This window comes from Physeter macrocephalus, chromosome 19, assembly GCF_002837175.3.
Source record: "Physeter macrocephalus isolate SW-GA chromosome 19, ASM283717v5, whole genome shotgun sequence".
Taxonomy (NCBI): domain Eukaryota; kingdom Metazoa; phylum Chordata; class Mammalia; order Artiodactyla; family Physeteridae; genus Physeter; species Physeter macrocephalus.
This window is the reverse complement of record NC_041232.1, coordinates 7,190,105-7,217,972: the sequence shown is the minus strand read 5'-3', so window position 1 is coordinate 7,217,972 and position 27,868 is coordinate 7,190,105. Positions and strand designations below refer to the sequence as shown.

The window sequence follows — 27,868 nt, the reverse complement described above, 5'->3', positions numbered from 1 at the left end:
TGGTGGGCCTTGTCCCAGCAAACAAAGCCACCAAGGCAGTCCTGCAAATTAAGGAGGATGGCAAATCCATTTCTTAAAAAAAACTTCTCGAGGGGAAAAATATAAAATACCCAAGTTTCAAAAGCCGGACTACCTTCACACTCTTGGTTCTCTACCCCAGACTATCCTAAGATAGAGTGTTTCAAGGTTAAGTTTTCGATGATTCAGCTTTTGCAAACATATGCAAATACATTCCTCACGAGCAGTCCTGTTTTGGCGATTAATAGCAAGCAATATGCTTGGATTAGAGGTCCGATTTCCACTCAAATGCAAAGTTTCTTCTCTTCTGGCAACAAAGCCATTTGCAAAGATCTGAAAGGGGAGAAAACGGGTGTTAGGCCCAGAGTCGCAATTCTGAAACAGATCTTGTATATTTATATGTGTGACTGCAGGACAGATGGTCTTCATGCACTCATGTAAGCATGTGAGATTTTCTATAGCATCCAGATGGCTGGCGAGAATTTACCTTTAAAAATGTTTCTTGGGTCCTTACCCACATCTCAACCTGTCGCCACTTGACCTCAAAGATATCACTTTTCTGATTTATGAAGAGCAGATGGCAATGATTAGCTAAAGTACCCTGTCTCTGGGACCTCATCTAAAGAGTAAAGAGAGAAATAGATCTGGCTTTCGTCAACGAGAAGGTTCAGGATTCTACTAATGAACCTGCAGAAAGAGAGAGAGGGAAATCGAGTTGGGGAAAAACTTGGAAGAAGACTGCTTTCAACGTGAGACTTCTTAGGAATTAAACGGAAGTCCTGGATCTTAGCACAACTCAAGATGGGAATGCTGATAGGCAGGGTGACTTCGTGTCTCCAGCCTTGTGGGCTGGTGCAAAGTGGATTTCAAGAAAAACTTTAAAATATGCTGATTATTTAAAAATAAGATAAGGAAACTAAAAGTAGACTCGAGGCTAGAAGCACTTTTAGAGTTTAAAAGAATAGGCCAAATACCCAGGCAAGTTGGTCCTGGCCTCTCTGACTCCCCCAGGTTTCCCTGAGGCTGATCAGAGAGGCTGGGGAGCATAAGGAAGTGAGCTCACTCGCTGGAGCCTTAACTCCAGTGCCCACGTCCGCCGCGAGGTCCCAGCGCTCCCACCCGGGCCGGCTCACGTCATCTCACAACCACCCTTGGAGGCGTACAGAGATGAATCCCCATTCTCCAGATGGGGAAAACAGAGGCCAACAGGAGTTGAACCTCGAGTGAGTTCTTAAATCTTTGACTTCCCAAGTTCAGAACCTGTTTCCCTGCCCCTTGGCAAAACGTGGACGGATAAATATGCACTTAAAATCGTTTGTTAAAAGCAAACTCTGGGGGAGATGACTTTTGGTGGCTGTGTGGCCTTAGGCAAGTCAACGCCCTTCTCTGGGCTTTGGTTTTCTCCTCCGTAAAATGGGACAGTCATGTCACCTGCCTCCCGGGGATGCTGAGGGTTAAAGGAGTAACACAGGAAGAGCACTCAGCCCAGTGCAGTAGGGGTTATTCTTAGACCAGAACTGCTTGTGACTGTTATTACAACATTAATTGCTTTGGGCCAACCTGATGCTGTTTCTAGAAGCTGGGTTGGCAGACAGCATTCCATGCAAAATGGTTCTAGAATCCCCCCATCACAACTGTCCTCTGTACCCCCTCCCCAGTGCCAGATAAACCTTTTTCTGGTTGGTTCAGCATTGATCCCTGCCCACACCCCGGATCCAGAGCTAGGAGACTAAGCCTTGATTCTATAAATAGCTCCCCAGGGAAGCTTTCCCCAGGCTGGGGCCAGGGAAACCTCCTGATGGGGCTGGGTCAGCCCACCTTGGTGACCACTCCTCCCCAGGGAGGCTCAGGAAGGACAAGCTTTTCAGAAAGGTGACTCCTGGGCTCAGAAGTGTCGGAAGATCCCGGCAAAGTCCGCAGGCCTACCTGGAAATCATGAGCTTCCTAGGTGGGACGAGGTGCTATTCTGGTTCGCCTGGAGGAAGACAACACACAGAGGAAGGGTCACAGCCAAGGAAGTGGTGGTACGAGGGCCTCACTGCTCTGAGGTTCAGCCCTCGGCATCACTGCATCACTCCCTCGGCGAGCAGTTACCGCACACCTACTATGTGCCGGGTGCTGGGGCTACTGTGAACACGAGAGACCCCATCCTATCCCCACCCAGCTCACATTCCAGTGGGGAGAGCCTGCTCGACAAACACATCCGTAAGATACTATCAAGTCCAGGCAATACAGTGGGCTGATATGAGTGACTTGGTGTTGGGGCTCCTTCAGATAAAGTGGTTCGGAGAGGCCACTACAGGGGGATGACATTTAAGGTGGAGTGTAATGAAAAACCTACATGCGATCTTTGCCTTGGGTTCCTGGCACCAAACTCCTAGAACCCTTGGAATCTCCCTAGTGATAAAAAGCATCTTTTGTATGCAAATGAGATGACTGGTGGCTGGGGGCCCCTAGCTTCAGGATGGGGGCTTGGTTACCCAAAAGGCCAACGCATGATTAAAGGGTTGGAAATTTCAGCGCCCTCCACCCCAACCTCTGGGGAAGGGAGGAGGTTGCAGATTAATAACCAACAGCCAATGATTTAATGCCTACTTAATGAAACCTCCATAAAAATCCATAAATGATAGGGTTCAGGGAGTCGGGGTGGGTGAACACAGGGAGGTGCCGGGAGAGTGGTGCACCCAGAGAGGGCATGGGAGCTCCACGCCCCTTCCCCCATACCTCACCCTACACATCTCTTCCACTTGGCTGTTTCTGAGTTACAGCCTTTATGATAAACTGGTAATCTAGGAAGTAAAGTGTTTTCCTGAGTCCAGTGTGTTGTTCTAGTGAATTACCAAACCCGAGTTGGCGGGGCGGCGGGGGGGCGGGCATGGGGACCCTGCAAATGTGTAGCTGGCTGGTCAGGAAGGTAGGTAGCCTGGGCATCTGAAGTGGGGGCAGTTTTGTGGAACTGGGCCCTTAACCTGTGGGGTCAGAGGCTATCTCCGGAAATCAGTGTCAGAATTGAACTGAATTATGCAACACCTGGTTGGTGTCCAGATAATCAGAGAATTAGTCGTTGGTGTTGGAAAACACCCCAGAAGCAAAGAGCTAAAAGATGAAAACGCAGCCGGCCGTGCACGGATGTGGGTAGAAAAGCATTCCCGGCAGAGGGAATAGCAAAGCCCTGGGGAGGAGAGGGTGTTTGGAGTTTAGGGATTGAGTATACATTTTTGCATGACTTGCCATTCTAACGTGTGAGCAGCTTTGTTTTGCTTGCTTCCTATCTTCCTACTTTTGGGGTTTCATGATTACCATTTTGGATGGCTACATAGTATTCTATACAACGTACACACCACCATTACTCAACTGTTGCCCTAAGATTGTTTCCAAGTTTTGCCATATCCTGCACGAGATCATGTGCACAGTGGGGGCCAGTGGAGGAGAAAAGGGCAGAAAGTAGGGGTTTGACGTAATTTGTGGGGCAGCTCTCCGGAGGGTGGGACTGCTCACGATGACAGAGCATATGCCATTCCTCTATATTTTGCTCCTAAGAGAGCAAAAAACAGTCCCAGGCCAGCCTGAATACGCCACACAGTGCAGGAGTGTAAACTGGTCCAACTCTTCTGTAAAGCAATTTTAACCTTGTAGTTCAAGAGTCTCAAAAAAGACCCTCCCACGGGGAATTCGCTGGCGGTCCAGTGGTTAAGAATCCACGATTCCACTGCAAGGGGCACGGCTATGATCCCTGGTCGAGGAACTAAGATCTCACACGCCGCACGGCCAAAAAAAAAGACCCTCCCATCCTCTGATTCCACTCCTTAAAAATGTATTTGGGGACTTCCCTGGTGGCGCAGTGGTTAAGAATCCGCCTGCCAATGCAGGAGACACCGGTTTGAGCCCTGGTCCGGGAGGATCCCACATGCTGCGGGGCAACTAAGCCCGTGCGCCACAACTACCGAGCCTGCGCTCTAGAGCCCGTGAACGACAACTACGGAGCCCGAGTGCCACAACTACTGAAGCCTGCGCGCCCTAGAGCCCGTGCTCCGCAACAAGAGAAGCCACCGCAATGAGAAGCCCGCGCACCGCAACGAAGAGTAGCCCCCGCTCGCCGCAACTAGAGAAAGCCCGCGCGCAGCAACGAAAACCCAATGCAGCCAAAAATAAATAAATAAATTTATATTAAAAAAATTGTATTCGAAGGGAACAATTCCACAGAGGCCCCCCCCAGCCCTCGCCCCACAGAAGAGAGGCAAAATCAGGAAGACAGGTGCATGACATCATTTGAAATATTGCAAAATATTGCAAAAATTCCATAGGGCAACAGTTAAGTAATTGGTGGCACATAATGCATTCCAGAGAAAACTATGTAGCCATCCGAAATGGCCACAGTGAGACCCCCCAAGATGGAAAAACAGTAAGAAAGAAAAACAATGCAGCTCATACAATGGAGTTGCAAGGAACACAAAAATGGATATCCAGGTGGGCAAAAAAAAGACTGTATGTAAAAATGAAGAGAGTTTCAGATTGTGGCTAATTCCCCTTACCCCACTTCTGTTTGTTGTTCTCGTTACATCCTCTTTGGGTTAAAACAAATGACAAATTAGTGCTGACTCATTCGGGCAATATTTTTTCACAGAGGCAAGAGATGGGTTTCTGATTCCCACAAAGGGAGTGTGGACTCATTCCCAAAGGACCGAAATCTCGTTGCTGGACCCATGAGAGTCCGTGAGTTTGATGATTAAACTGGCGATTAGCATAGGGCGGCCCACCCTTTCCTGGCCAAGTTAAATAAAACACACACACAAACTGAAACTACTGATTGTAGCATCACTACCCTTCATTTAAAAAGGACCACTTTGGCACCAAAAGGAGGATGCTAAAACGTCAGCCCTGGGAGCGGTTCTTCTTGACAAGGTTCAGACACAGCCTCCACGGACACGCCCAGGATGCATGGGAGGCCAGCCTGTGGGGATGCGTGTGGGGACACAGGACTGTATTATGTCTACATGTGCACACATACCTGCATCACATGACCCTCATTTTTTGGTAGACGGATGAAATTTTTGTGCTGGGTTGGGAACTGCCACTTTATACTTTTTTATTTTGGCCACAAGGTGCGGCACGCGGAACTTCCCCGACCAGGGATCGAACCCACGCCCCCTGCAGTGAAAACACGGCATCTTAACCACTGGACCGCCAGGGAAGTCTGGGAACTGCCACTTTAAATGAAGCTGAATTTAAGGCTAGAGGCAGAAAGTTTGACAGCAAGTCCCCACCAAGTTCCTCCAACTGCTTTCAAGCCAGGGGACAAGGAAGGGGCTCAGGCTGAAGGGCCACTGAGATGTGGCCCCAGGTGGATCAGACACTTGAGAGCCTCTGACCGGAATCCCACCCCCATCCAATTTTCTGATGGGCAAACCATCAACCATATGAGAGAAGGGAAGTGTTCAAGGGCACAGAGGAAGCTAGTGGTGCCGCAGAATTCCCCCTGGGGTTTCTGACCTGAAGATAGCCTTTCAGATTGGCTGGTGTTTTATAGTCCCCTTTCAAGACCTAGGAAAGAAAAAATTATCGCTATTGTAGAAATGATCAAAAAATAAAATTTAGCCCATCACTTGCACACCCACCCATCCATCCGGATACCCACCCATCCACCCTCCCATCCATCTACCTCTCCATCCACCCTCCCATCCACGCCCCCCATCTACCCTCCCGTCCACCTACCCACCCATCTACACACCCGTTCATCCATCTATCCACTCAACCTACCCATCCACTTATCTACCTGCTCATCCATGCATCCATCCAACAAACATGTATTAATAAGCTCCTCTAATTCCGGGCATTATTCTAAGCTCGGGGGTGGGGAGGGGGTTGGGGGCCATTACAACATTGCCCAGACAATTAGAAGTCCCATCGTCCTGGGGCTTCCATTCTGGAGTGGGGAGGGCCAGACAATCCACAAGTGACAGCAAACACAATTAAACAAGAACATATCAAACCATGGGAAGTACTACAAGGAAAGTATGTGACTAGGAGTACCCAGGGGGCTTCTTCTGAATGGGTGGTCAGAAAGGGCCCCTTGGAACGCATGGCCTTTGTGCTGAGACCTGAGTGACAAGGAAATCCTGCCAGGCTAAGCTCTGAAGGAGAAGCATTCCAGCCAGAGGGCACAGGGAGGACAAAGGCCCTGAGGTGGGAACCAGAAAATTCCAGGCCTTTCCACTCTCTCTCGAAATACAAGGCACTGGATAGACCAGCACTGTCCAATAGAATATAATGTGAACCTAGTCTGTAATTTAAAATTTTCTAGTAGCCACATTTAAAAAAAAGTGAAACAGGTGAAATTAATTCTAGTGGGGTTTTTTTTGTTTGTTTGTTTGTTTTTTTTTTTTTTGGACACACCGCGCAGCTTGTGGGATCTTAGTTCCCCAACCAGGGATTGAACCTGGACCCTCAGCAGTGAAAGCGTGGAGTCCTAACCACTGGACCTACAGGGAATTCCCTCTAGTGGTATATTTTATTTAACCTGATACAGCTAAAATATTAATACTTCAACATGTAATTGATGGGGTTCAGGGCAGGTCGCCCCCAAATCTACCACTCTGGCATATTCATTATTTTGAATTAAAGTTATTTAAGAAGCAGCCGGTGCCAGAAGGACACTCTGACCCTCCTTTGTGCCCTTGAGAGCAGGGAATAAATCTCCCAGGTGAAAGGTACCCTCCCCGCAACAGGAGGTAGAGAGCCATCCTTATCACCAGAGATGGAGAAATCAGGGCCAAGAGGGCTGTGTACACAAACCTTGTTACTTCTTCAGTAATTTACTACCCCAAGCCCAAATGTCTTTGTCTTATCTGTACTTCACAAATGTATTCTTTCTTCATCTAAAAGGCATGAAAGATGCCTGCTTTGGCCCCTTCTTATGAATCTCCTATTTTTATGAGCCCCTGTATGTACGATATTAAATTTGTTTTCTCTCCTATTAATCTGTCTTACGTCAATTTCATGATCAGACCAGCCAAAGAACCTAGAAGGGGAAAAGGGAAAAGTTTTCCTTCCCTATGTAATCAATATAAAAATGATTAAGGAGAAGTTTTACATGCTTTTTTGGGTTCGAAGACCTCAAAATCCAGTGTGTGTTTCACATTTCACACTTACATGGCACCTTTCAATTTGGACTCATCACATTTCACATTTCACTGGTCACATTTCAGTGGCCACACAAGCCTAGTGGCTGTAATGAACAACATACGTATAGACAGTTACATTAGCACTGGGATCCTTTCAGAACTGACTGTACTGCCCAGAATCCAGTACAGGAACATTCTGTGCCTTCAGGACACATACACACACACACACACACACACACACACACACACACCCTTGTGGCTTTCAACGAGGGGACTTATCTTTGTAGTTACAGCAAAACCACTGTAAAGACTAAACAAGGTGTCTGGCACTTGGTAAAGCTTGTGGAACGCCCAAGGAGTAAAGCTCTTTTGTTTTCCCTTTTTTTGCTTTCTTGATTTTACTTTAAAAGTACACAGGGTCACAAAACTAGAGCAAGATTTTGGCTTTTTTTAAACCAAATTTAGTTCTTACAAATGTAAAAATCTGCACCGTTGGATATCTAAGCCAGAAACTTGAAATACAAAAAATCATTTTTGAAAGTGACCCTATCAATTCTCTACTTGCATAGATAGACGAAGTGTCAAAATATTTCTTCTCAGTAGTACAAGTGTATTTGTCACAAAAATTCAGTTAGGGATGAGAATAAGTGAATCAGGGAATTGTGGTTCTCTTAACACTTGTGGCATTAAATAAGTTAGTAGAAAACAGAGTTTTTCTTTGGGGAGTAAACCTCTTTGGAAGAAACCCAGGGACATCTTCTGTTTTAAATAAACAGCAGAGCTCCAAAGAGCTGTTCTTACCCATCACTGCTCATCAGAATTTTTTTTATACGACACCCAAGGTCAGGCCTTACTCTGGGAGCTTCTGACCCATAGTCCAGGACCTGCCAGGGGCCTCTGCCTTTTAGAGAGACTTCAGAGGAGCTGCTGCTGGGCCCCTGGCTAAGAAAGCAGGTAAGGAGAGGCCAGCTTTCTCTGATGCCCTCATCCTGTCCCAGCCACCCCTTCTGAGAAACATTTGGGGGCTGGATTTCAAGGTCATCACCAATTGCTGCTGCTTCTTTTTAATCCCGTTAATGAATTTTTCAAAAAAATAAATTTATTTATTTATTTTTGGCTGTGTTGGGTCTTCATTGCTGCATGCGGGCTTTCTCTAGTTGCTGTGAGAGGGGGGCTACTCTTCGATGCAGTGCGCGGGCTTCTCATTGCGGTGGCTTCTCTTGTCGTGGAGCACGTGCTCTAGGCACGCAGGCTTCAGTAGTTGTGGTGCGGGCTCAGTAGTTGTGGCACACGGGCTCTAGAGCGCAGGCTCAGTAGTTGTGGCGCGTGGGCTTAGCTGCTCCGCGACATGTGGGATCTTCCCAGACCATGGCTCAAACCCGTGTCCCCTGCATTGGCAGGTGGATTCTTAACCACTGTGCCACCAGGGAAGTCCCTAATCCCGTTAATGAATTTTTTATTATGAAATATAGCATATATACAGGAAAGTATATAAAGCACCTAAGTACAGTTTAAAGAATAATAACTATTATTAAATAGTAAACATTAAAATTAATAATAAATATTTAAAACAAAAATAATAAAATCATAAAAATAAGCCACATCCAGGTTGCCAACCCCCACGCTCTCCATGCACTCTGGGTATCTACCTTGGATCCCTGAGTATTTCCACAAGTAGATGTTTACAAAATCAACTGATGTCGGGGGAAGAGGAAGTAATGAGACCTATAGATGGGCTTGCATTTCAAGGACAAGGGCAGAGCCGCCTACGCTCAGTGTTAGTAAATTCTCTCCGTTAAAAAGAAAGCTTGCGGGAATTCCCCGGTGGTCCAGTGGTTAAGACTCTGCACTTCCAATGCATGGGACACGGGTTCGAGCCCTGATCAGGGAACTAAGATCCCACATGGTGCATGGCGTGCCAAAAAATAGAAAAAGAAAGAGAGAGAGAGAGAGAGAAAGAAAGAAAGCTTGCACATGTTAAGGACTTGTTGGCATCAAATGGAGTCTTCCTCCTTGAGTCCACTGAAGAATTAAAAGAGAATAAAGAGTAATGACTCTCCCTTTCTGATTCAATACAAGAACTGTTGGGTTGGGAGTGGGGGAGGTGAAACGGGTGAAGGGGGTCAAGATAATATAAAATAAATAACCCACAGGGATGTAATGTACAGCACGGTGACTATAGTCGGTAATATTGTACTGCATATGTTGTAAATTTGTACGGTGACAGACAGTGGGTAACTAGACTCAAACTGTGGTGATCGTTTTGCCATGTGCACAAATATCAAATCGTTCTGTCGTACACCTGAAACTACAATAATATAATGTCAGTTATAAGGCAATAAAAAAAAGAGAAAGAAAAAAAAAAACTGTTTACTTTCTAAAATCAGCATGTGCTCAGAAATGCCAAACTCGGGCTTCTCTGGTGGCGCAGTGGTAAAGAATCCGCCTGCCAGTGCAGGGGACACGGGTTCGAGCCCTGGTCCAGGAAGATCCCACATGCCGCGGAGCAACTAAACCAGTGCACAACAACTACTGAGCCTGCGCTCTAGAGCCCACAAGCCACAACCACTGAAGCCCGTGCGCCTACAGCCCGTGCTCCGCAACAAGAGAAGCCACCACAATGAGAAGCCCGCGCACCGCAAGAAGAGTAGCCCCTGCTCACCACAACTAGAGAAAGCCCGCGCGCAGCAATGAAGACCCAATGCAGCCAAAAAGAAATAAATTAAATAAATAAATTTAAGACGCGTGCCCTTTCTTCTCTAGTTCAACAGACCAAACACAAAGTAGTTCTCTGAAATTAGAATCAGAGGACTTTAGAATTAATTAAAAAAAAAAAAAAGAAAACAGAAATGCCAAACTCAGTTTAAATTAAAACTCTGGGTCTCAATGACATAAGGGGTAGGAGGGCTCTTCCTCAGGCCTGGGTCCCATTTTCAGATATTTTCATTAACTTAGTGTCTCTGAGGAAGTCAGAACACAGCAACCAAAGTAAAGGAGAAGCTGTGACAGTGACATGTAAATAATATCGACTTGTTAACTGCTCCACCCAGGATTAGCCTACTTTTATGCTCCAAAAACATCTTCTCAAAGTCATTTCCCCTTGACCACCTACACTAAGGAGAACTTACAAAGTAATTTAAACCACCCTAAACTTACATTTGTCTGAGAAGTAAACATTAAACCTTATGGGGGCAGGGACTTCCCTGGCGGTCCAGTGGTTAAGACTCTGTGCTTCCACTGCACGGGGCATGGTTTCGATCCCTGGTTGGGGAATTAAGATCCCGCAGGTCTCGAGGCAGGGCCAAAAATAAATAAATAAAATTAAAAATTAAACCTTACAGGGGCAATAAAGGGACCAGTCGTTGATTTATTCACACCCAGTCTCAACAGAGACTTGAAGTGCTTTACAAACGGACGAGCAAACAGCCAGGGAAGCAGGGGGGAAAGGGTAAATCAAAGTAGAGGAATAGGATGAATGAGTGCACAAATGGGCCTGCCATGAGATGCTATACAGTGTGAGAGGCAGGCTACCAGTTGGTTTCGAGCTTCCTTGTGGCCCAAGCAAAAATGGAAATACAAGCAGCCGTACGAATCAACGTGTCCCTGAGACAGAAACAAACCAGCTGCATAGGAGTCAAGAAACTAAGTGTTTCCTGGGGTAGCTAGAGCCTCCACCCCCACCGCAGCCTGAGCGCGCATCTCCCTGTGTGCACGTGCACTCACCCGGTGTGTGTTGTTGATGACGATGGGATCGGGGTTGCCGTAGTTGGGCGGGTTTGCATAGGGGTCATAGCCAAGCCGAGCCAGCATGGGGGCGATCTGGGCCATGTCCCTCAACACATCCCCAGGGATGTGGCCAGTCCACTTGGAGAGAGCTTCCAGGTTCACGGGCTTGATGACCTGGTCTGTGGATCGCTCGATCCTGGGGAGAGAGGACGGGCTGGACGGGGCACGGGCAGACCCAGGTGGTGCTCAGGCGGGCTCCCTGCTCAGGGACTCTGGGGCAGCAGGAAAGCTTGGAGGGACTGGTCCCCAGGGCCCGCTCAGCTCTTATCAAGTATAAGAATGTGGGCAAGTCATATGGCCTCATCATACCTGCTCTGTACAATGGGGATAAAAGCACGGGTTGGGAAGCTGGGAGAAAGGGCTAGACAGTGCACACCACTTCAGCGGTGTTGAAATTCTGCTTCCTTGACCTCTCTGACTTTTTCTAAATTACTTTTTATTTATATGACTAAGATGGACATTCTGTTCTTGAGAAGTAATTCTAAGACACAAACGGTAAGGCGAATCACGGTAAGGTCACCACTCCGAGTCCTTCAGCTCCCTACAGGGACCTGACCGTAGCATTCTGAAGCGTATCCTATCAATCTGTTTTCTGTACTTTTAAAAACAGAGTGGCTAAGCGCGGACTCAGGGGCCAGACCGCCTGGGTGCAGATGCCAGCTGTACCAACACTGGCTGTGTGGCCTTGGGAGACTGACTGAACCTCTCTGAGCCTCAGTGTCCTCACCTGTAAAATGGGAATCATAATAGTACTTATCTCACGGGGCTGTTCTGGGGAGTAAATGAGTTAACAATAAAAGAGTATCTGGTACATTTTAAGGTCTCAGTGTTAGCTCTCTCTCTCTTTCTCTCTCTCTCCCACACATATACATGCTGAAAATCTATGGTTTCGCTTGCAGATTTAAAAACAGAAATTATATGCTATACATAGTACCGGTTTGTAGGCGGGTTTTGTTTTTTTTTTTCCCACTCTCTCAATACCTCATTCTTTTTCCATTCCCCTAAAGATGGATATTTAGGTTGTTTTCATTTTGCTGTTAGGATGAAACAGTCATCATCTTATATGTGCTTCCTTGCTCTCCCATATAACAGGGTTACCAAGCTGTGTGAATCATGACGATCTTACCAATTATAGTTCAGAGGCTTTATAGGATAGAGGGTGGGGAACTCCTAGGATCGAGGACCTATTTCTAGATGCTTCCATCCCAACTAAGCGATAACTTGGGAACGAAGAACAGAAGCAAACGGAGCAAAAGGAAGGTGGGAAGGGGGGTGAGGGGAACTGGGGAGGGGAAAGGGTGTGGACTGCTGGGGAGGGCACGGATCTGGAGTCCGCAGACCCGGATCTAAATCTCAACTCTAGCCAGTGTGTCAAAAATCACAAATACGGTTCTAGGTATTTTCACCATAAACATCTTCGCTGCAAGCAGTTTCACCCCACAATTGGCCATAAGGCCATTCTGCCATAAAGGATAAAATCACTGGTTGACAGCTACATTACATGAGAAAATGAGAACATATCAGTTTCTGCAAATCCTTCGGTGAGCTAATCTAAGCCAGATTCTGTTAGAATTTTCACCGTTTGCAAGACACATCAGGAATCGAGTAACATTCCTTTTTGAGGGGATAGGAGGAGCTTGATTCTTCTTTTGCCTCTTTTTTTTTTTTAATTGAAGTATAGTTGATTTACAATGTTGTGTTAGTTTCTGGTATACAGCAAAGTGATTCAGTTATACATACGTGTGTGTGTGTGTGTGTATTCTTGTGTATTCTTTTTTCCATTATGGTTATTACAGGATATTGAATCTAGTTCCCTGTGCTCTACAGTAGGACCTAGCTGTTTATTCATCCTATGTATAATAGTTTGCCTCTGCTAATCCCAAACTCCCATTCCTTCCCTCCCCATCCCCTCCACCTTGGCCACCACAAGTCTGTTTTCTATATCTGTGAGTCTGTTTTTGCTTCATAGATATGTTGATTTGTATCATATTTTAGATTCTACATATAAGGGATATCACAATGAACATTCTTAACCACGATAAGGCAAACGTGACATCTGTGATTTTGAGCAAACAAAAGCCAGCCTCCAATTCTAGATCAATTTGTTATACTAATTTTTCTGTGTGAGGGCTTTCTCTAGTTGTGGGGGCCACTCGTCATCGCGGTGCGCGGGCCTCTCACTGTCGCGGCCTCTCTTGTTGCGGAGCACAGGCTCCAGACGCGCAGGCTCAGTAGTTGTGGCTCACGGGCCCAGTTGCTCCGCGGCATGTGGGATCTTCCCAGACCAGGGCTCGAACCCGTGTCCCCTGCATCGGCAGGCAGATTCTCAACCAGTGCGCCACCAGGGAAGTCCCTGTTTACCTATTTTATATACAGTAGTGTGTATCTATTAATCCCAAACTCCCAATCCATCCCTCCCCTACACCCTTTCCCCTTTGGTAATCATAAGTTTGTTTTCTACATCTGTGAGTTTGTTTCTTTTTCATGAATTAAGTTCATTTGTGTCATATTTTAGATTCCACATATAAGTGATATCATACAGTATTTGCCTTTCTCTGTCGGACTTACTTCACTTAGTATGATAATCTCTAGGTCCATCCATGTGGCTGCAAATGGCATTATTTCATTCTTTTTTATGGCTGAGTACTATTCTATTGTATATACACCACATCTTCTTTATCCATTCATCTGTCGACGGACACTTAGGCTGCTTCCATGTCTTGGCTACTGTGAATAGTGCTGCTATGAACATGGCCTCCAATGTTTAATACTGTGTGATAAATCTGGTAAAGATGGCAGGAGAGAGAAAGTAAGTGTATCTAAATTAGCTAAAGAATCATCACTAATGCTCTCAAAGGCAGCTGTCCCTTTCCTATGAACCACAGTTCAGTACCCTTTTGGCTTTGACAGGTGGGAGGGATAACTGTGCTCACTGAAGTATTTGCAGAAACGGATATGTTATCATTTCCTAGAGTACTGAAACCAGAACTGTCAATCAACCAGTTATTTCATCTTTTGTAACAAAATGCTTGCTGCAAAGATGTTTACAGTGAACATACCAGACACGATCAAACATGTGCCTGACCTTTGCCACAACCCTTGTGTCTCCAGGACTTCACAGGACAGAAATCACATAGATACATCCCAGAACTTGGATAGGAGCCAGGCTTGATACGAGTCAATAACCAAAGTGTCCAAAAATAGATGTTAAATAGAATATGGTGATCGTGTAGTGGAATATTATGCAGCCATTCAAAATGATGTCACTGCAGAGTGCTGGGGGCCACGGGCAAGTGTCCCAAATACAAGGTGAAGAAAGGTGACACAGGAACATGACCAGCAGGACTCCAGTTTTATCAATATACCCTGATCAAGGACCAGCAAGCCACAAATCAAAATCTGGGTGTTGGGATTATGGGTGGTTTTCCTTCCTGTTTTATGTATTTTCCCCATTTCCTGCAATCAGGATGTATTCCTTTGGTCATCTGATGTCTTGTCATGATGATTTACAAAAATCCCAGCTCCAGCACCAACTGGTGGGGGTACCCAGCCCACGGGCACTTCGCTGCCAGGAGCTGCTGAGAGCCCTCCGCTCTACTCAGGGATCAGGAGCTCTTGGGGGCAGAGCCTGGGAGGGTCCAGCCATGAAAGAAATGGGAGGTGTTGTCCCAGGAAGGACTGCCCTTCCACTGGGCTGTTAAGGATGCTCGCAACTGACCAGGATGGAGACACGGGGATGGCACACTCTGGTCCTGCACTGCCTCAGGAAAGGGACAGCCTCCTCAAAGGAGGAAGGCAGACAGCAAGGGACAGAAAGGGAGGGAGGATGGGTCCCAGCCACGGAGAGCTTGAGAACACAGGCACTGGAGTCCAACAGACCTGCGTTCAAATCCTGGCACCACCCTTTGCTAGCTGTGTGGCCTTAGGCCAGTAACCTTCCTGAGACTCAGTTTCTCCATCTGTAAAATGGGGATAAGAGCAGTTCCTATGTTCTAGGTGACTGTGGGGATTAAAGGAATAATGATTGTTTGTGGCTCCACTCAGTGCTGGCCACACAGCAGACACTCAATAAATGAGAGTGAAGGTGAGCCGGATGAATATTCCAATAAAAGCAAGATCAACACTGCAACGATAACGGGAATAAACCACCTAACGTGTATGAACCCATTTGATGTTCACACGCGAACGTAGGTAGATGCTATCCCTATGCTACAGATGAGAAAAAGGGAAAGCACAGAGAGGGAGAATTACTTGCTCAAGGTCACACGGCTAAAAAGTGGTAGACCTGGCATTCAAACCCAGACAGCCTGGTTCCAGAAACTATACTCTCAACCTTGACCTGCCACAGCTCACTACAAAGCATATTCACAGTTTGGAGAGGCGTGACTGCCCCATTTTTTGGATAATAAAGCCGAAATCCAGAGAGGTACAGTGACCTATTCAATGCCTCAGAGCTATGAGGTGGGAGATCTGGTTCAAGGCTGTGCTCTTAACCACTCTCCTCCCAGATCTTCTCCAGTACAACAGAGGAGGCTCAGAGAGGCACAGTGACTTGCCCAAGGCCACACAGCTTAGAGGGGCAGAGCTGACCTTCCCACTGAGCCTCTGACTCCGGGACCAGGGGTCTGAGCGGAAGGCGGGGGCTCCACTCACTTGGACAGGGAGACGCCGCCGGGCTTGCCGATGAGGTCCTCATGGTGCAGGACGGCGTCGCTCCAGGAGATGCCGAGGAAGTCGAGGATGAGCTTGAGGGAGCGCCGGGGGTGCAGCACCAGCTGCTCGTAGTACACGGGCAGGCACTTGTCCTTGCCCACCTCCATGCACTGGGCGTACATCACCTCAATGGCCTTGTTCCACTTGGCGAGGCAGTCACGGTAGCTGCTGAGGTCGAAGCCGGCAATGGTGACCTTGCGGGTGATCATGGAGTGCACGGAGGCCCGGCCGTCGCGCACCATCAACAGGAACTTGGAGTTGGGGAACAGGCGCGACAGGTAGACAGAGGACTTGAGCGTGAAGGGGTCTTTGTTGCAGAGGATGCGGGCCGGCTCTCCGTGCTTGGCGATCACCTCCAGGATGAAGGCCTGCATGGCGGCGTCCAGCACCTCGTCTGTCACACCCGCCTCGTCCAGCCGCAGCTTCTCCCGGCCCGACTTGGACCAGGCCTGGCGCATGGCCAGCACGCGGGGGATGATGCGGGTCTCCTCCCCGCAGCGCACCTCGGGGTGGGCGTCCAGCATCGCACGCATGAGCGTGGTGCCACTCCGGGGCACGCCCCCCACGAAGATGAGCGGCATGGCCTTGCCATAGCGGTACTCCACGTGGTCCGTGCTCACCATCACCAGGTCCTCCTGCTCCGGCCGCATGGTACGCCGGGGGCCCCGGGGGCCCCCCAGCGCCGCCCGGCACTCCAGCACCTGCTGCCCCAGCTGGATCACCAGCACCAAGGCCAGGGCGAAGCCGGCTGCCAGCAGTGCCCTCCGCACCGACAGGCGCATGCTGGGCCCGGGGCGGGGGGCGCGCTTCAGCGACAGGTGGGCGGCAGCCCCGCCGGGCTCACATCTGGGGAGAGAGAGGGACACGGGCGGTCAGGGAGGCCTGCAGGCCGCAGGCGCTTTACCATCCAGACCCCGAGAGCGGCAAGTATGAGGGTGCTGACGTTCAGGGCAGAACGCTGCGGGGCACTGCATCCATCTGAACTCACGAGATCCTCCAACAACCCTAAGCGTAGCTGCTATTATTATCTCAGGGGGCCCGATGGCCTGGGTTCAAATCCCTCCTGGCTACTTCCTAGCTGTGAGATCTTGCCCAGTTCCTCAACCACCCGATGCCTCAGTTTCCCCAACTGATAAATGGGAAGAGTAATAATTCTTTCAAAAATGGACTTTCTTGAAATACATTTATGTGAAATTCTTTAAAATGTGAAAATAATAAAGCACTAGAACATCAGATTTCAGCAGCACACTCGTTTGATAAAGACGTGAGTTCTGCCTGTTCTGTTCACGGCTGTCTCCCCAGCTCCCAGCACGGTGCCTGGCCCCTAGTAGATGCTTAACAAATATTTACAGAACGTGCTTGGGTCCGATGAGCGGGGCCTGGCACAGAGTAAGTGCTAGGAAATGATTACGGTACAGCGAGGAGGAAACCAAGGTACAGAGGGACTGTTCACAGTTGCCCAGCTGGAAGGAGGCCAAGCCAGGGTCCATGATTTTGACCCAGGCCAGCAGGCTCATCAGCCGGCTCTGTGTCTGCTCTGAGTGACCACAGTCTGCCTCTGCAGGAGAGGCTTTTCAGAAGGTGCAAAATATCCTGGTCTGGGCTTCCTCCAGAATCGCCGTCCATTCATTCAGTCTTCACTCAGAAGCAATAAAAGGTGTCAGGCACCTGCTCGAGGCTGGAGACAGGACAGTGGACGAGACAGCCAGGCCTCTGGCCTCAAGGAGCTTACAACCGAGTGGGGGATGTGGACGGTACACAAGCTACCGCCAGACCGTGATAATGGCTTGCAAAGAAATAAGCTGGACACCACGAGAGAGATCAAGAAGGGGAAGGAAGAGGGAGGTTAAGGAGGACTTCTTGGAGGAGGTGACGTCCAAGCTGAGACCTGGATGAGAGGGAGCTGGCGGTGTGAAAATGTGTGGGAAGGGTGCTCCAGGCAGAGGGAACGGAAAGTGCAAAACCCCGAGATGCGAGAGGGTTTGGCGTGTTCAAGAACCTGAGAGGAGGCTTCTGGGGCTGGACGGGAGGGAAGGGGAAGATGGGGTGCAGCTGCCAGGCATGTCCTCAGGGGATGGGGAAGGAGCTGGACTTACTCTAAGGGCAGCCCCTGGGGAGAGGGCCTGCAGGGGTGGGAATGGAGGCGGGGAGGTCAGTCAGGAGGCTCCTGCCCGTGTCCTGAGGAGACTTGGGGATGCTCAGACCTCGGGGGGGGGCGGTGACGTGCGAACAGGGGGAGGGGATGACTTAGGACACGAATCATGACCCTGAGCCTAGCTCCTCACCCCTCCCAAATGTCACTAATAAAGATGATGAGACCTCAATGCCAATTCTTTAGGTAGGGGCTGGTTTCAAAAAGTAGGGGTCCACCCAGCCCAGCCACCCCTTCTCTAGTCACTCAAATGTCAGATGTGTCCTCCTCCCCAATTCACCCTCAAGGCCCTTTGATTATGCAACCTCAGCCCAACGCAAAAGGTGCAGACCCAGATGCTGGACAGACAGCCCACCTCCGACCACCCAGCCCTTCTCTGCCTCAGCCCCGCTGTGTTTCAGAACCTTCGTTTCCTCTCTCACCTCTTTCTAGAATCCAAGTGAGGGCTTGAGGTCTCCGGGCATTCAAGGAGTCAGACAGACCTGGGGTCCAATCCCAGCTCTGCCATTTCCTGTGGGGCTGTGTGAGCCTGGGCAACAGACTTCACTTCTCTGAGCCTCATCTATAAAATGGGTCTAGGAGTGTCCACCTCAAAGGGCTATTATGAACATTAAATGACCCCCTTTAAGAACTTAAGAATGTGCCCGGCACATAGGGAGCATTCGGAAGAATATTAGCCATGATCACTGACTAGTTATTCGTTTACCCCAACATTTCATGAGTTCCTACCGTGTGTGGGAGTTGGGCTATGGAGTTAAGAGACACAGCCTCAGGCCCCCGAGTCTACTCATACTGTGGACCCACACTAGGGAGGGGGTGACAGGTTCGAGCTGTGTAGGTGAGGGAAGGCTTCCTGTAGGAGGCAGCCCTTGTGCCGAGTTCTGAGCAGTGGACAGGGAAGAGTTTTGAACAGCCAGGTGGAGAAGAGAGAGAAGGGAGTTCCTGGCCAAGGGAACAGCCAGTGCAAAGTCACAGGCAGGAAAGAGCCCAGCATGACGAGGGGCTTCAGGTGGCTTGGCAAATGGGACAGGGTCTGGAGGGAAAGGAGTGGGAGGCGGCTTTCTTCTTTGGATGGGAGGTTCAGCCGAAACCACTAAAGGACCCGGTTGGCAGCTGGACCAATCCACCCACAAGGGCCTGGGCTGCCTGGGGCCCCTCAGGCCATAGCAAGTGGAAAATAAACATCAAAGCTGAAGAAGCACACAGCCTCGGGGCCTGGGGTCGAAACTGCTAAGAGGCCCTAGCATTTCCTGGCCATGTGTCTTTGGGAGAGTCACTTCCTCCATCTAAGCCACAGTTTCCTCAGCTGCAAAGAGGGGTGGGTCCACTGACCTCAAAGGCTGCTGTGAGGGTTCTAGAAGCAACTGACAAAGCAAAGATGAGTCTCATCCGGGGGTTGCTGGCTTCTCTGAGCATCAGAAAATAGCTGGGGATCCTCTCCCCCAGAAACCTGAGCCTGTCATGTGCTGCTGAAACTGTTGGCAGTTCATGTGTACACTGGATTCATGTCTGGCATGGGGAAATCTAATTCCAGGACTACTTTCAGGGGGGAGGCAGGCTGGACAGGACACAAAGTCCCTCAGAAATCCCTCTATGGAGCCCTCGGCTTCTTTAAATGCTCGCTGAAATTCTCCCCTTAGACCTGAGAGCAGAATTCTGCCAATGATTATTAATTCAGTGTCAAAACCCTGGGGGACTGTCAATCACACTTTAGCCTGAATTAGTACAATCACCCTTTCTTCCTGACACTTGGTGGGGAGTGAGAGACTGAAGCTCTGGGGAACAGATGGCGATGGGGGATGCAGAGAAAGGGAGAAAAGGGGATAATTTGGGAAAGTGGTTTCCAAAAAGGATAGACACAGTGTGCCTGCCCGTGTGTGTGTGTGTGTGTGTGTGTGTGTGTGTGTGTGTGTGTGTTTACGTACTCTTCGAGCTTCTGTTTGGGGTTGGAAGTGATTTGGATACTAAATACCAGGGGAAAAGGCCTGGAAGAAGGGATAGACAGAATTTTTTAAAATGTTATCAACTCATGAGTTTTGCTTAATACTGAGCATTCATCTGGCTACAGCACTTCAAAACAAAGCACTGAGTTGTGTGTTTTTACATTTACTGAGCACGTCCTCTGCTAAAGCTTATTCCATGCCTCACGTAGCGGGATCCTCTCCGCCACCTCTGGGGTAGGGATGCCTCCTGTCCAGCAAGCAGCTCAGAGAGAAGAGGCAACTTGCCCGAGATGGATGGCATGGCTGGAGTGGCAGGCCTGGGTCCGACCAGGCTGAGGCTGAGCTGTTCACTGTCCTTGGACGGCACCCAGCGAAGGACTCATCTCAGTCGCCAGGAGAAAACAGCTCAAAGCGGGCAAGTCAGCCGTGAGGAGGAGACTGCACAGACCTGGAGGATGGCTTGAGAAGCAAAGGCAGGGCCACTTGGCAGAGGGAAAGCAGCTGGGAGCCTACAAAGCAGAAGGTGGCTTCCTGACCACCCAGAATCAGAGACTCCGCCCATTCCAGGAAGGGCCAGGGGACTCCGGCCTGCCCTCCGTCCCCACCACCCTGTTGGACACTGTCAAGGGAGGCGTCCCGGCATCCTGGCAGTGAGGATGGTGGCTAAGACCCTCAGACCTGGAGTCTTACAGCCCCAGGTTCAAATCCAGCCCCTGTCACTTGCCAGCTGGAGAGCTGGACAAGGGACTTCGCCTCTCTGAGCTTCTGTTTTCTCCTCCACAAAAGGGGGGATGATAAGAGCCTTTTCTCAGGGAGCTATTATGAGGTTCATGGAGCTTTTGTGTGAAGGGCAAAGTAAGCACACCAAGAACACTGATGCTGGAAGGTGGCAGGCAGAGGGTTTAATTCTGGCCGTGCCTTGAATCTGCTCACTAATGCCGGGTAAGTCCTGCCTGCTCTGGGACTCGGCCTTCTCCCATCACCAGGAGAATCATTTTCCTAAGGGATGAGGAAGAGCAGAGGCCTGCCCTCTCCACGCTGCTGGGATCCAGCTTTGTCTGGCACTGGATTTCTAACAGAGGAGACAGCTGCCTGGGGGAGTTTTCTCGGCTGCCCAATCAGGAGGCTGGGGGCTATCCCTGGAGGAGCCGGGTCTCTGGGGGACCTTTGGGAAGCACTTACCTCCCCTGGACACTCTCATCCCTGGGATCTAGCCCTCGTGGCTGCTTGCTAAGACTCTCCACGGGTTGAGCCCTGCAGAGGCAGAAGAGATGCTGCATTAGGTGCATTAGGGGTGGGTGCTATGGAGAGGGGCTGGGCCCCCTCGGAGGGGCAGAAGGGGATGCTGGGCTTCCCAGGGGTGCCCAACAGTGACTCTGGGGGACGAGCGGCAAGGCAGGGACAGGCCACCTCAGCCCAAGATGTTGAAGCTGGGGTCTAAATTCACTGATTCAGCCAGGGAGTGAACTGGCCCACTGCAGAGTGAACTCTGCCAGTGAACTGGCAGAGGGGTGTGAGCTGAGAACCTGAGCTAAGGCACTGCTGCCTTAGGAAGTAATGGGTCTCTTACAACCGGGCTCTCCCTTCTTCTTGGCCCAGGGACCTTGGACTTCAGGAAAAGTAACTATAACAAGAAGCAACAACCACCACCACTGTACCACTAATCACCATCTGGAACTGCTGGGTATGGTTGAACAGGCTGTGCACTGCTCAACTCCAAAGGGCACTGCGTACCCAGCCTATGACAAATATGGCACCCCCTGGAGTTGGACAATGCCGTGCCGCCACTGCCACCTAACACTGACCAAATGCCTGCTGTGAGTGCCTTGTGCCATTTAATCCCCCAACGAGGAAAGTACGATACTCCCAATTTTACAGGTGAGGAAATGACACTAAGAGGAAGAGCAACTGACCCGGGGAACCAGGATCGCCATCCACATCTGTGAGACTCTGACACCCAGCTCTTAACCACTGCATTAAAGGAATGGGCCGTGAACTCATGGGGTCTGGCATGAAGCCTGGCTGATGTGGAACCAAGGGGATCCTGGTGTACATGTCACTACTATGTCCTTACCATTTACTGGGGGAGGGGGTGGGTGGCAGGTTTTTAGTCCAATTCTCGCCTTCTCCCATTTTACAGATGTGAAAATTGAGGCTTGGGAGCAAAAATCGCTTCACAGAGTCACAGAGTCTGAGGCTCAACTTCCCTCTGGTTAGTCCCAGCCCAAGAGGTGGGGTGGGGGGGTTTAAGGATGCAGCTCTGGAGTTGGATGATTCCCTGACTAGGTAGATTGTTGTTCTTCTGAGCCTCGGTTTTCCTATGCTGTAAAATGGGCTCTTGGGAGGTTTAAACAAGACAATAGCAAATACTCAAAAATCTCAGCAATTATTTTATTTGTGCCATGATGCAAATACATTGGGCATAAGACCATTTTTGGGGTCCTCTTTCCCTTCCTATTCGCTCTCTCCCTGCCTCTATACAGTTTTTTTTCCTCTCCCTGAAATACCAGGGATTATTATACTAACCCCAGGAGAAGGGTTCCCAGACCCTCCCCCTCCTCCCAGCTACAGAATACACAGGCCTGGCATTCCCAGGGCATATGGGTGGCCAGTGAAGAGAAGCCTGGTTCTTGGAATAACAACAACAAACACAATTAGGGACCAGGGCCCTTGAAGCTTTTCCGGAGACTAGATGGCTCAAGCCCAGCTGCCCTCAGGCGGCCCTTGAAATGCCAGAGAGTTCAAGAGGCCTGCCAGGCAGGCAGCTCCCACGGCCCCTTTCAGGGCGGTGAAACGGGGCTGTCAGAGCCCTCAGTCACTCAGAGCTGCGATGCCAAGATTCCGACATGACCCATTAGCCACAGATCAGTATTTAAATTTAAATTAAGTAAAATGGGGACCTCTCTGGTGGCGCAGTGGTTAAGAATCCACCTGCCAATGCAGGGGACACGGGTTCGAGCCCTGGTCCAGGAAGATCCCACGTGCCATGGAGCAACTAAGCCCGTGCACCACAACTACTGAGCCTGCACTCAAGAGCCTGCGAGCCATAACTACTGAGCCTGTGTGCCACAACAAGAGGAGCCACCGCAATGAGAAGCCCACGCACCTCAACGAAGACGGCAGGCGGACTCTCAACCACTGCGCCACCAGGGAAGCCCAAGAATGACTTTTATATATTTTTTTTTAATGTGCTCTAGAGCCCGCGAGCCACAACTACTGAGCCTGTGTGCCACAACAAGAGGAGCCACCGCAATGAGAAGCCCACGCACCTCAACGAAGAGTAGCCCCCGCTCGCTGCAACTAGAGAAAACTGGTGCGCAGCAACGAAGACCCAACGCAGCCAAAATAAAATAAAATAAATTAAATTAAATTAATTAAAAATAAATAAATAAAGTAAAATTAAATAAAATTGAAAATCCAGCTCCTCATTGGCACCGGTCACAATTCAAGAGCCCAGTGGCCCTCTGGGGGCTGGTATACCATACTGGGCAGAGCAGATTTAGGATGGAGTCAGCACATGATGGCCCTAGGGCCAAATCCACCTCTCAGCCTGTTTCGTAAGGCCTGCAAGCTAAGAATGACTTTTTTTTCGGGCCCAGCCGCTCCGCGGCACGTGGGATCCTCCCGGACCGGGGCACGAACCCGCGTCCCCCGCATCGGCAGGCGGACTCGCAACCACTGCGCCACCAGGGAAGCCCAAGAATGACTTTTATATATATTTTTTTAAGGGAAAGAGGAGGAAGAGGACGCGGGGCAGGGCTAGGGGGGGAGGGGGAGGGGGAAGCAGCAGCAATAAGAAAAATTCTACGTGTTCCCCAAAACCTGAAATATTTACTACCTGGTCATTTATAGTAAAAGTTTTCAGGCCCCTGATCTAGAATATTCCCATCATACACACCGAGTACTACTAGATAATGCAGACTTGGAAGACACATGAGAGGCATGGGGAGGGGTCATTGAGCCCTCCTTTTCTTGTAGGAAGAACATCAGCATTTATTAAGCACCACTGTATATCTAATACCAGACCAAGGGTGTTCCACACTGCTACCTCATTTTATCCTCACAATAACTCAATGGCAGGGCGGAGTGGGGAGGAGGCGCCTTGGTTCTCCAATTTACGGATGACAAAGGCCCATGGGGGTGCAGGGTAAGCACGACTATGCCAAAAAGCGAAACCACCAAGTCAACCGAACTGACCAGCAAACACAAACCCCATGTACGAGAAATGAGAAGGGAACAGACGCAAAATGCCACAGGGGTGGTAGGCGATAATATTTTTCTCCTAAAAACACATGGTGTTGGGCTTCCCTGGTGGCGCAGTGGTTAAGAATCCGCCTGCCAATGCAGGAGACCTGGGTTCAATCCCTGGTCGGGGAAGATCCCACATGCGGCAGAGCAACTAAGTCCGTGCGCCACCACTACTGAGCCTGCGCTCTAGAGCCCGCGAGCCACAACTGCTGAAGCCCACGCGCCTAGAGCCCGTGTTCTGCAACAAGAGAAGCCACTGCAATGAGAAGCCCGCGCACCGCAACGAAGAGCAGCCCCCGCTCGCAGCAGCTAGAGAAAAGCCCGCGCGCAGCAACAAAGACCCAACGCAGCCAAAAATAAATAAATAAATTTATTTAAAAAACAACAACACATGGTGTTGTTTTATTACCTTGATCTATATAATAAGAAAATGGCTAGTATTTTTGAATTGTATGCCAGCCATGGTAGGCGGTCAGACTGCTTGGGCTCAAATCCTGGCTCCACCAGTTACTGGCTGTGTGATCTTGGCAAGTCACTTAACCTCTCTGAGCCTCAGTTTCCTTCTGTAAAATGGAGATGACAATAATACCTCCTAGGAGGCTCACGTATGGCACCAGGGCACTAGAAATGTGGCCAGTGTAAATGTGGAACTAGCCTCATATGAGTATTGGGAAGTATAAATGTTAGAACATTTTAGAACAGAACCTGGCACATAGCAAGTGTGCCTTACTAAGAGGGAAAGCCAGTTTCCAAATCTGGTTCTGTCTTAGCAATAACATCCTTGGTCTCGTGTCACATGGCTCATAAAATGGGGGCAGCAGGAGAGGATGGGAGAGGACTTCGCTCCCTTCCCACTGACCCATGGGCTGCCCTGAATGACCACTGGAAGGAAGGGGAGGGGAGGGGGCTGGTCAGTCTTCAAGATGCCCTTGGGCCGGATTCATTCATTCCCCAAATGTTTACTGAGCAGTATTATGCTTGGAAGTAGATGCCGGAACACATCAAGGGCGGCACATCAAGGCCTCTGCCCTTACGGAGATGATGTTCTAGTGGGGATCCAGGAAACCAGCATGTCAGATAATCACGATTGTGATTGTGTAATGCCCCCGGTGGGAGGGGAAGACATGCCCTAAGGGGTCAGACTCATTTGAACTTTCCAATTCTGCATGTTTTCTCCAAGCTCGGCAGATCAAGAGGTCCCCAAGATTGGGGGGCAGGTGTGGTGGGCTGAAGCACAGGACGCCAGCTCAGGGGGCAGGTCATGGGCACTTGCAGAGGAGCCTTGGAGGGGTACCTGGTAGCCACATGCCCAAGCTCAGCTATCAGCCTTGCAAGCCCTCTCAGTGGGGACCAGCTCCCAAACATTCCATCACCATGGCGACCACCTACCCCGTTGGGCCCTGCGACCTCACTGCCCCAAGCCTCCCGAGCAGAGTAGGTCAGTAGGGGAGGCCGGAGCTCCCCCTTCAGCATCCCTGGGGATCAGAGACCTCCAACACACTCCGGAGGGAAGCCAGCCACAACTGCTGAAGCCCACGCGCCTAGAGCCCGTGTTCTGCAACAAGAGAAGCCACTGCAATGAGAAGCCCGCGCACCGCAACGAAGAGCAGCCCCCGCTCGCAGCAGCTAGAGAAAAGCCCGCGCGCAGCAACAAAGACCCAACGCAGCCAAAAATAAATAAATAAATTTATTTAAAAAAAAACAACAACACATGGTGTTGTTTTATTACCTTGATCTATATAATAAGAAAATGGCTAGTATTTTTGAATTGTATGCCAGCCATGGTAGGCGGTCAGACTGCTTGGGCTCAAATCCTGGCTCCACCAGTTACTGGCTGTGTGATCTTGGCAAGTCACTTAACCTCTCTGAGCCTCAGTTTCCTTCTGTAAAATGGAGATGACAATAATACCTCCTAGGAGGCTCACGTATGGCACCAGGGCACTAGAAATGTGGCCAGTGTAAATGTGGAACTAGCCTCATATGAGTATTGGGAAGTATAAATGTTAGAACATTTTAGAACAGAACCTGGCACATAGCAAGTGTGCCTTACTAAGAGGGAAAGCCAGTTTCCAAATCTGGTTCTGTCTTAGCAATAACATCCTTGGTCTCGTGTCACATGGCTCATAAAATGGGGGCAGCAGGAGAGGATGGGAGAGGACTTCGCTCCCTTCCCACTGACCCATGGGCTGCCCTGAATGACCACTGGAAGGAAGGGGAGGGGAGGGGGCTGGTCAGTCTTCAAGATGCCCTTGGGCCGGATTCATTCATTCCCCAAATGTTTACTGAGCAGTATTATGCTTGGAAGTAGATGCCGGAACACATCAAGGGCGGCACATCAAGGCCTCTGCCCTTACGGAGATGATGTTCTAGTGGGGATCCAGGAAACCAGCATGTCAGATAATCACGATTGTGATTGTGTAATGCCCCCGGTGGGAGGGGAAGACATGCCCTAAGGGGTCAGACTCATTTGAACTTTCCAATTCTGCATGTTTTCTCCAAGCTCGGCAGATCAAGAGGTCCCCAAGATTGGGGGGCAGGTGTGGTGGGCTGAAGCACAGGACGCCAGCTCAGGGGGCAGGTCATGGGCACTTGCAGAGGAGCCTTGGAGGGGTACCTGGTAGCCACATGCCCAAGCTCAGCTATCAGCCTTGCAAGCCCTCTCAGTGGGGACCAGCTCCCAAACATTCCATCACCATGGCGACCACCTACCCCGTTGGGCCCTGCGACCTCACTGCCCCAAGCCTCCCGAGCAGAGTAGGTCAGTAGGGGAGGCCGGAGCTCCCCCTTCAGCATCCCTGGGGATCAGAGACCTCCAACACACTCCGGAGGGAAGCCAGCCAAGAAGAGCCTGCCAGAATCCAATGGGGCAAGAGGAAAAGGCAAAAGAATAATTCTGAGGTTTTGGATGAGGCTTGAGCATAAGAAACACCATGGGGTGGCTCAAGAGGAAAGAGGAAAAGCCAGGCTGGAGCGCGGCCTTCAAGATATTAGCTCATACTTACCAAGCACTTTCTGTGCACCAGGTACTGGGCTAAGGGTTTTACATATATCACGGAATTTCGTCCTCACTACCCTGTCCATGACCCCATCTGACCCCCCCTTATTAACCACCTCTTTACTGGGGCTCAGAGAGGTAGGTTCACCTGCCCAAGGCCACACAGCTGGTAAGCAGCGGAGCTAGAAGGAAAACCCAAATCTCCCTCTCTCTCCATAGCCCGTGCTCCTAGACCTCTCTCTTTCCTGACGAGCTTTGCGGGTTTTTTTTAACCTAAAATGATCAAAGCTGGACCCCCACGTGCCACCCTGCCTCCCTCTCAGAGGCCCAGTTCAGCACGCTGTTGGCACAAGCTCAGGGTGGGGAGTGATGAGGGCGGAGGTTACTTCTTGGCTCTTGTACTCAGAGGCTGGGTGTCCTGCGTCAATCCAGCTCTCTAAGCCTCAGTGTTGCCATCTGAGAAATGGGAGTAACACTTGGGACAAAGAGAGTCATGAGGAATTCCGTAACTTCACTGTGCCCAGCACGGACGTGCAAAAACATTAGCACTGAATATTATGATCATTGTCATCACAGCACGCGGATGAAGACTGGAAGGAACCCGAAGACGAAGAAGCCAGTGGCCCGGTGAGGCGGGGTTGGCAAACTTCTGCGAAGGGCCGGGAAGCCAATGATTTTGGGCCCGTGGGTCAGAGGGTCTGTGACAGCTACCCACTCTGCCTCTGCACCGTGAAAGCAGCCAGAAACAACACATCCAGGAACGCAAATGGCTGGCTTCCAGCCGAGACTACTTACGAAATCAGGTGGCAACCTCGATGATGCGTCCCTCAGGCCATCGTGGGCCAGGCCCCTGCTCTGTATGAGCTCCCACAGGAACTGGGACAAAACCACA

At 49.9% G+C, this 27,868-nt stretch overlaps 1 protein-coding gene across 3 annotated transcripts; it reads right to left on the bottom strand.

Moving 5' to 3' along the window:
- Window positions 1-265: 265 nt before the first annotated feature.
- On the bottom strand, window positions 266-27,868 carry TPST2 (tyrosylprotein sulfotransferase 2). 3 transcript variants are annotated; one of them, XM_028480397.2, is made up of 7 exons: window positions 27,772-27,864; window positions 20,916-20,987; window positions 15,579-16,484; window positions 10,863-11,079; window positions 5,509-5,559; window positions 1,945-1,993; window positions 266-351 (listed from the first exon to the last, which is right to left on the bottom strand). In XM_028480397.2, the coding sequence occupies exons 3-6, from the start codon at window positions 16,418-16,420 to the stop codon at window positions 1,952-1,954; spliced, it is 1,152 nt and encodes a 383-aa protein (XP_028336198.1). In that variant the 5' UTR covers window positions 16,421-16,484; window positions 20,916-20,987; window positions 27,772-27,864; the 3' UTR covers window positions 266-351; window positions 1,945-1,951. The 3 variants fall into 3 exon arrangements, with proteins under 3 accessions (XP_028336198.1, XP_028336199.1, XP_007131112.2); XM_028480398.2 differs by lacking the exon at window positions 5,509-5,559 and having other exon boundaries at window positions 27,772-27,868; XM_007131050.3 differs by lacking the exon at window positions 27,772-27,864 and having other exon boundaries at window positions 10,863-11,061; window positions 20,916-21,002.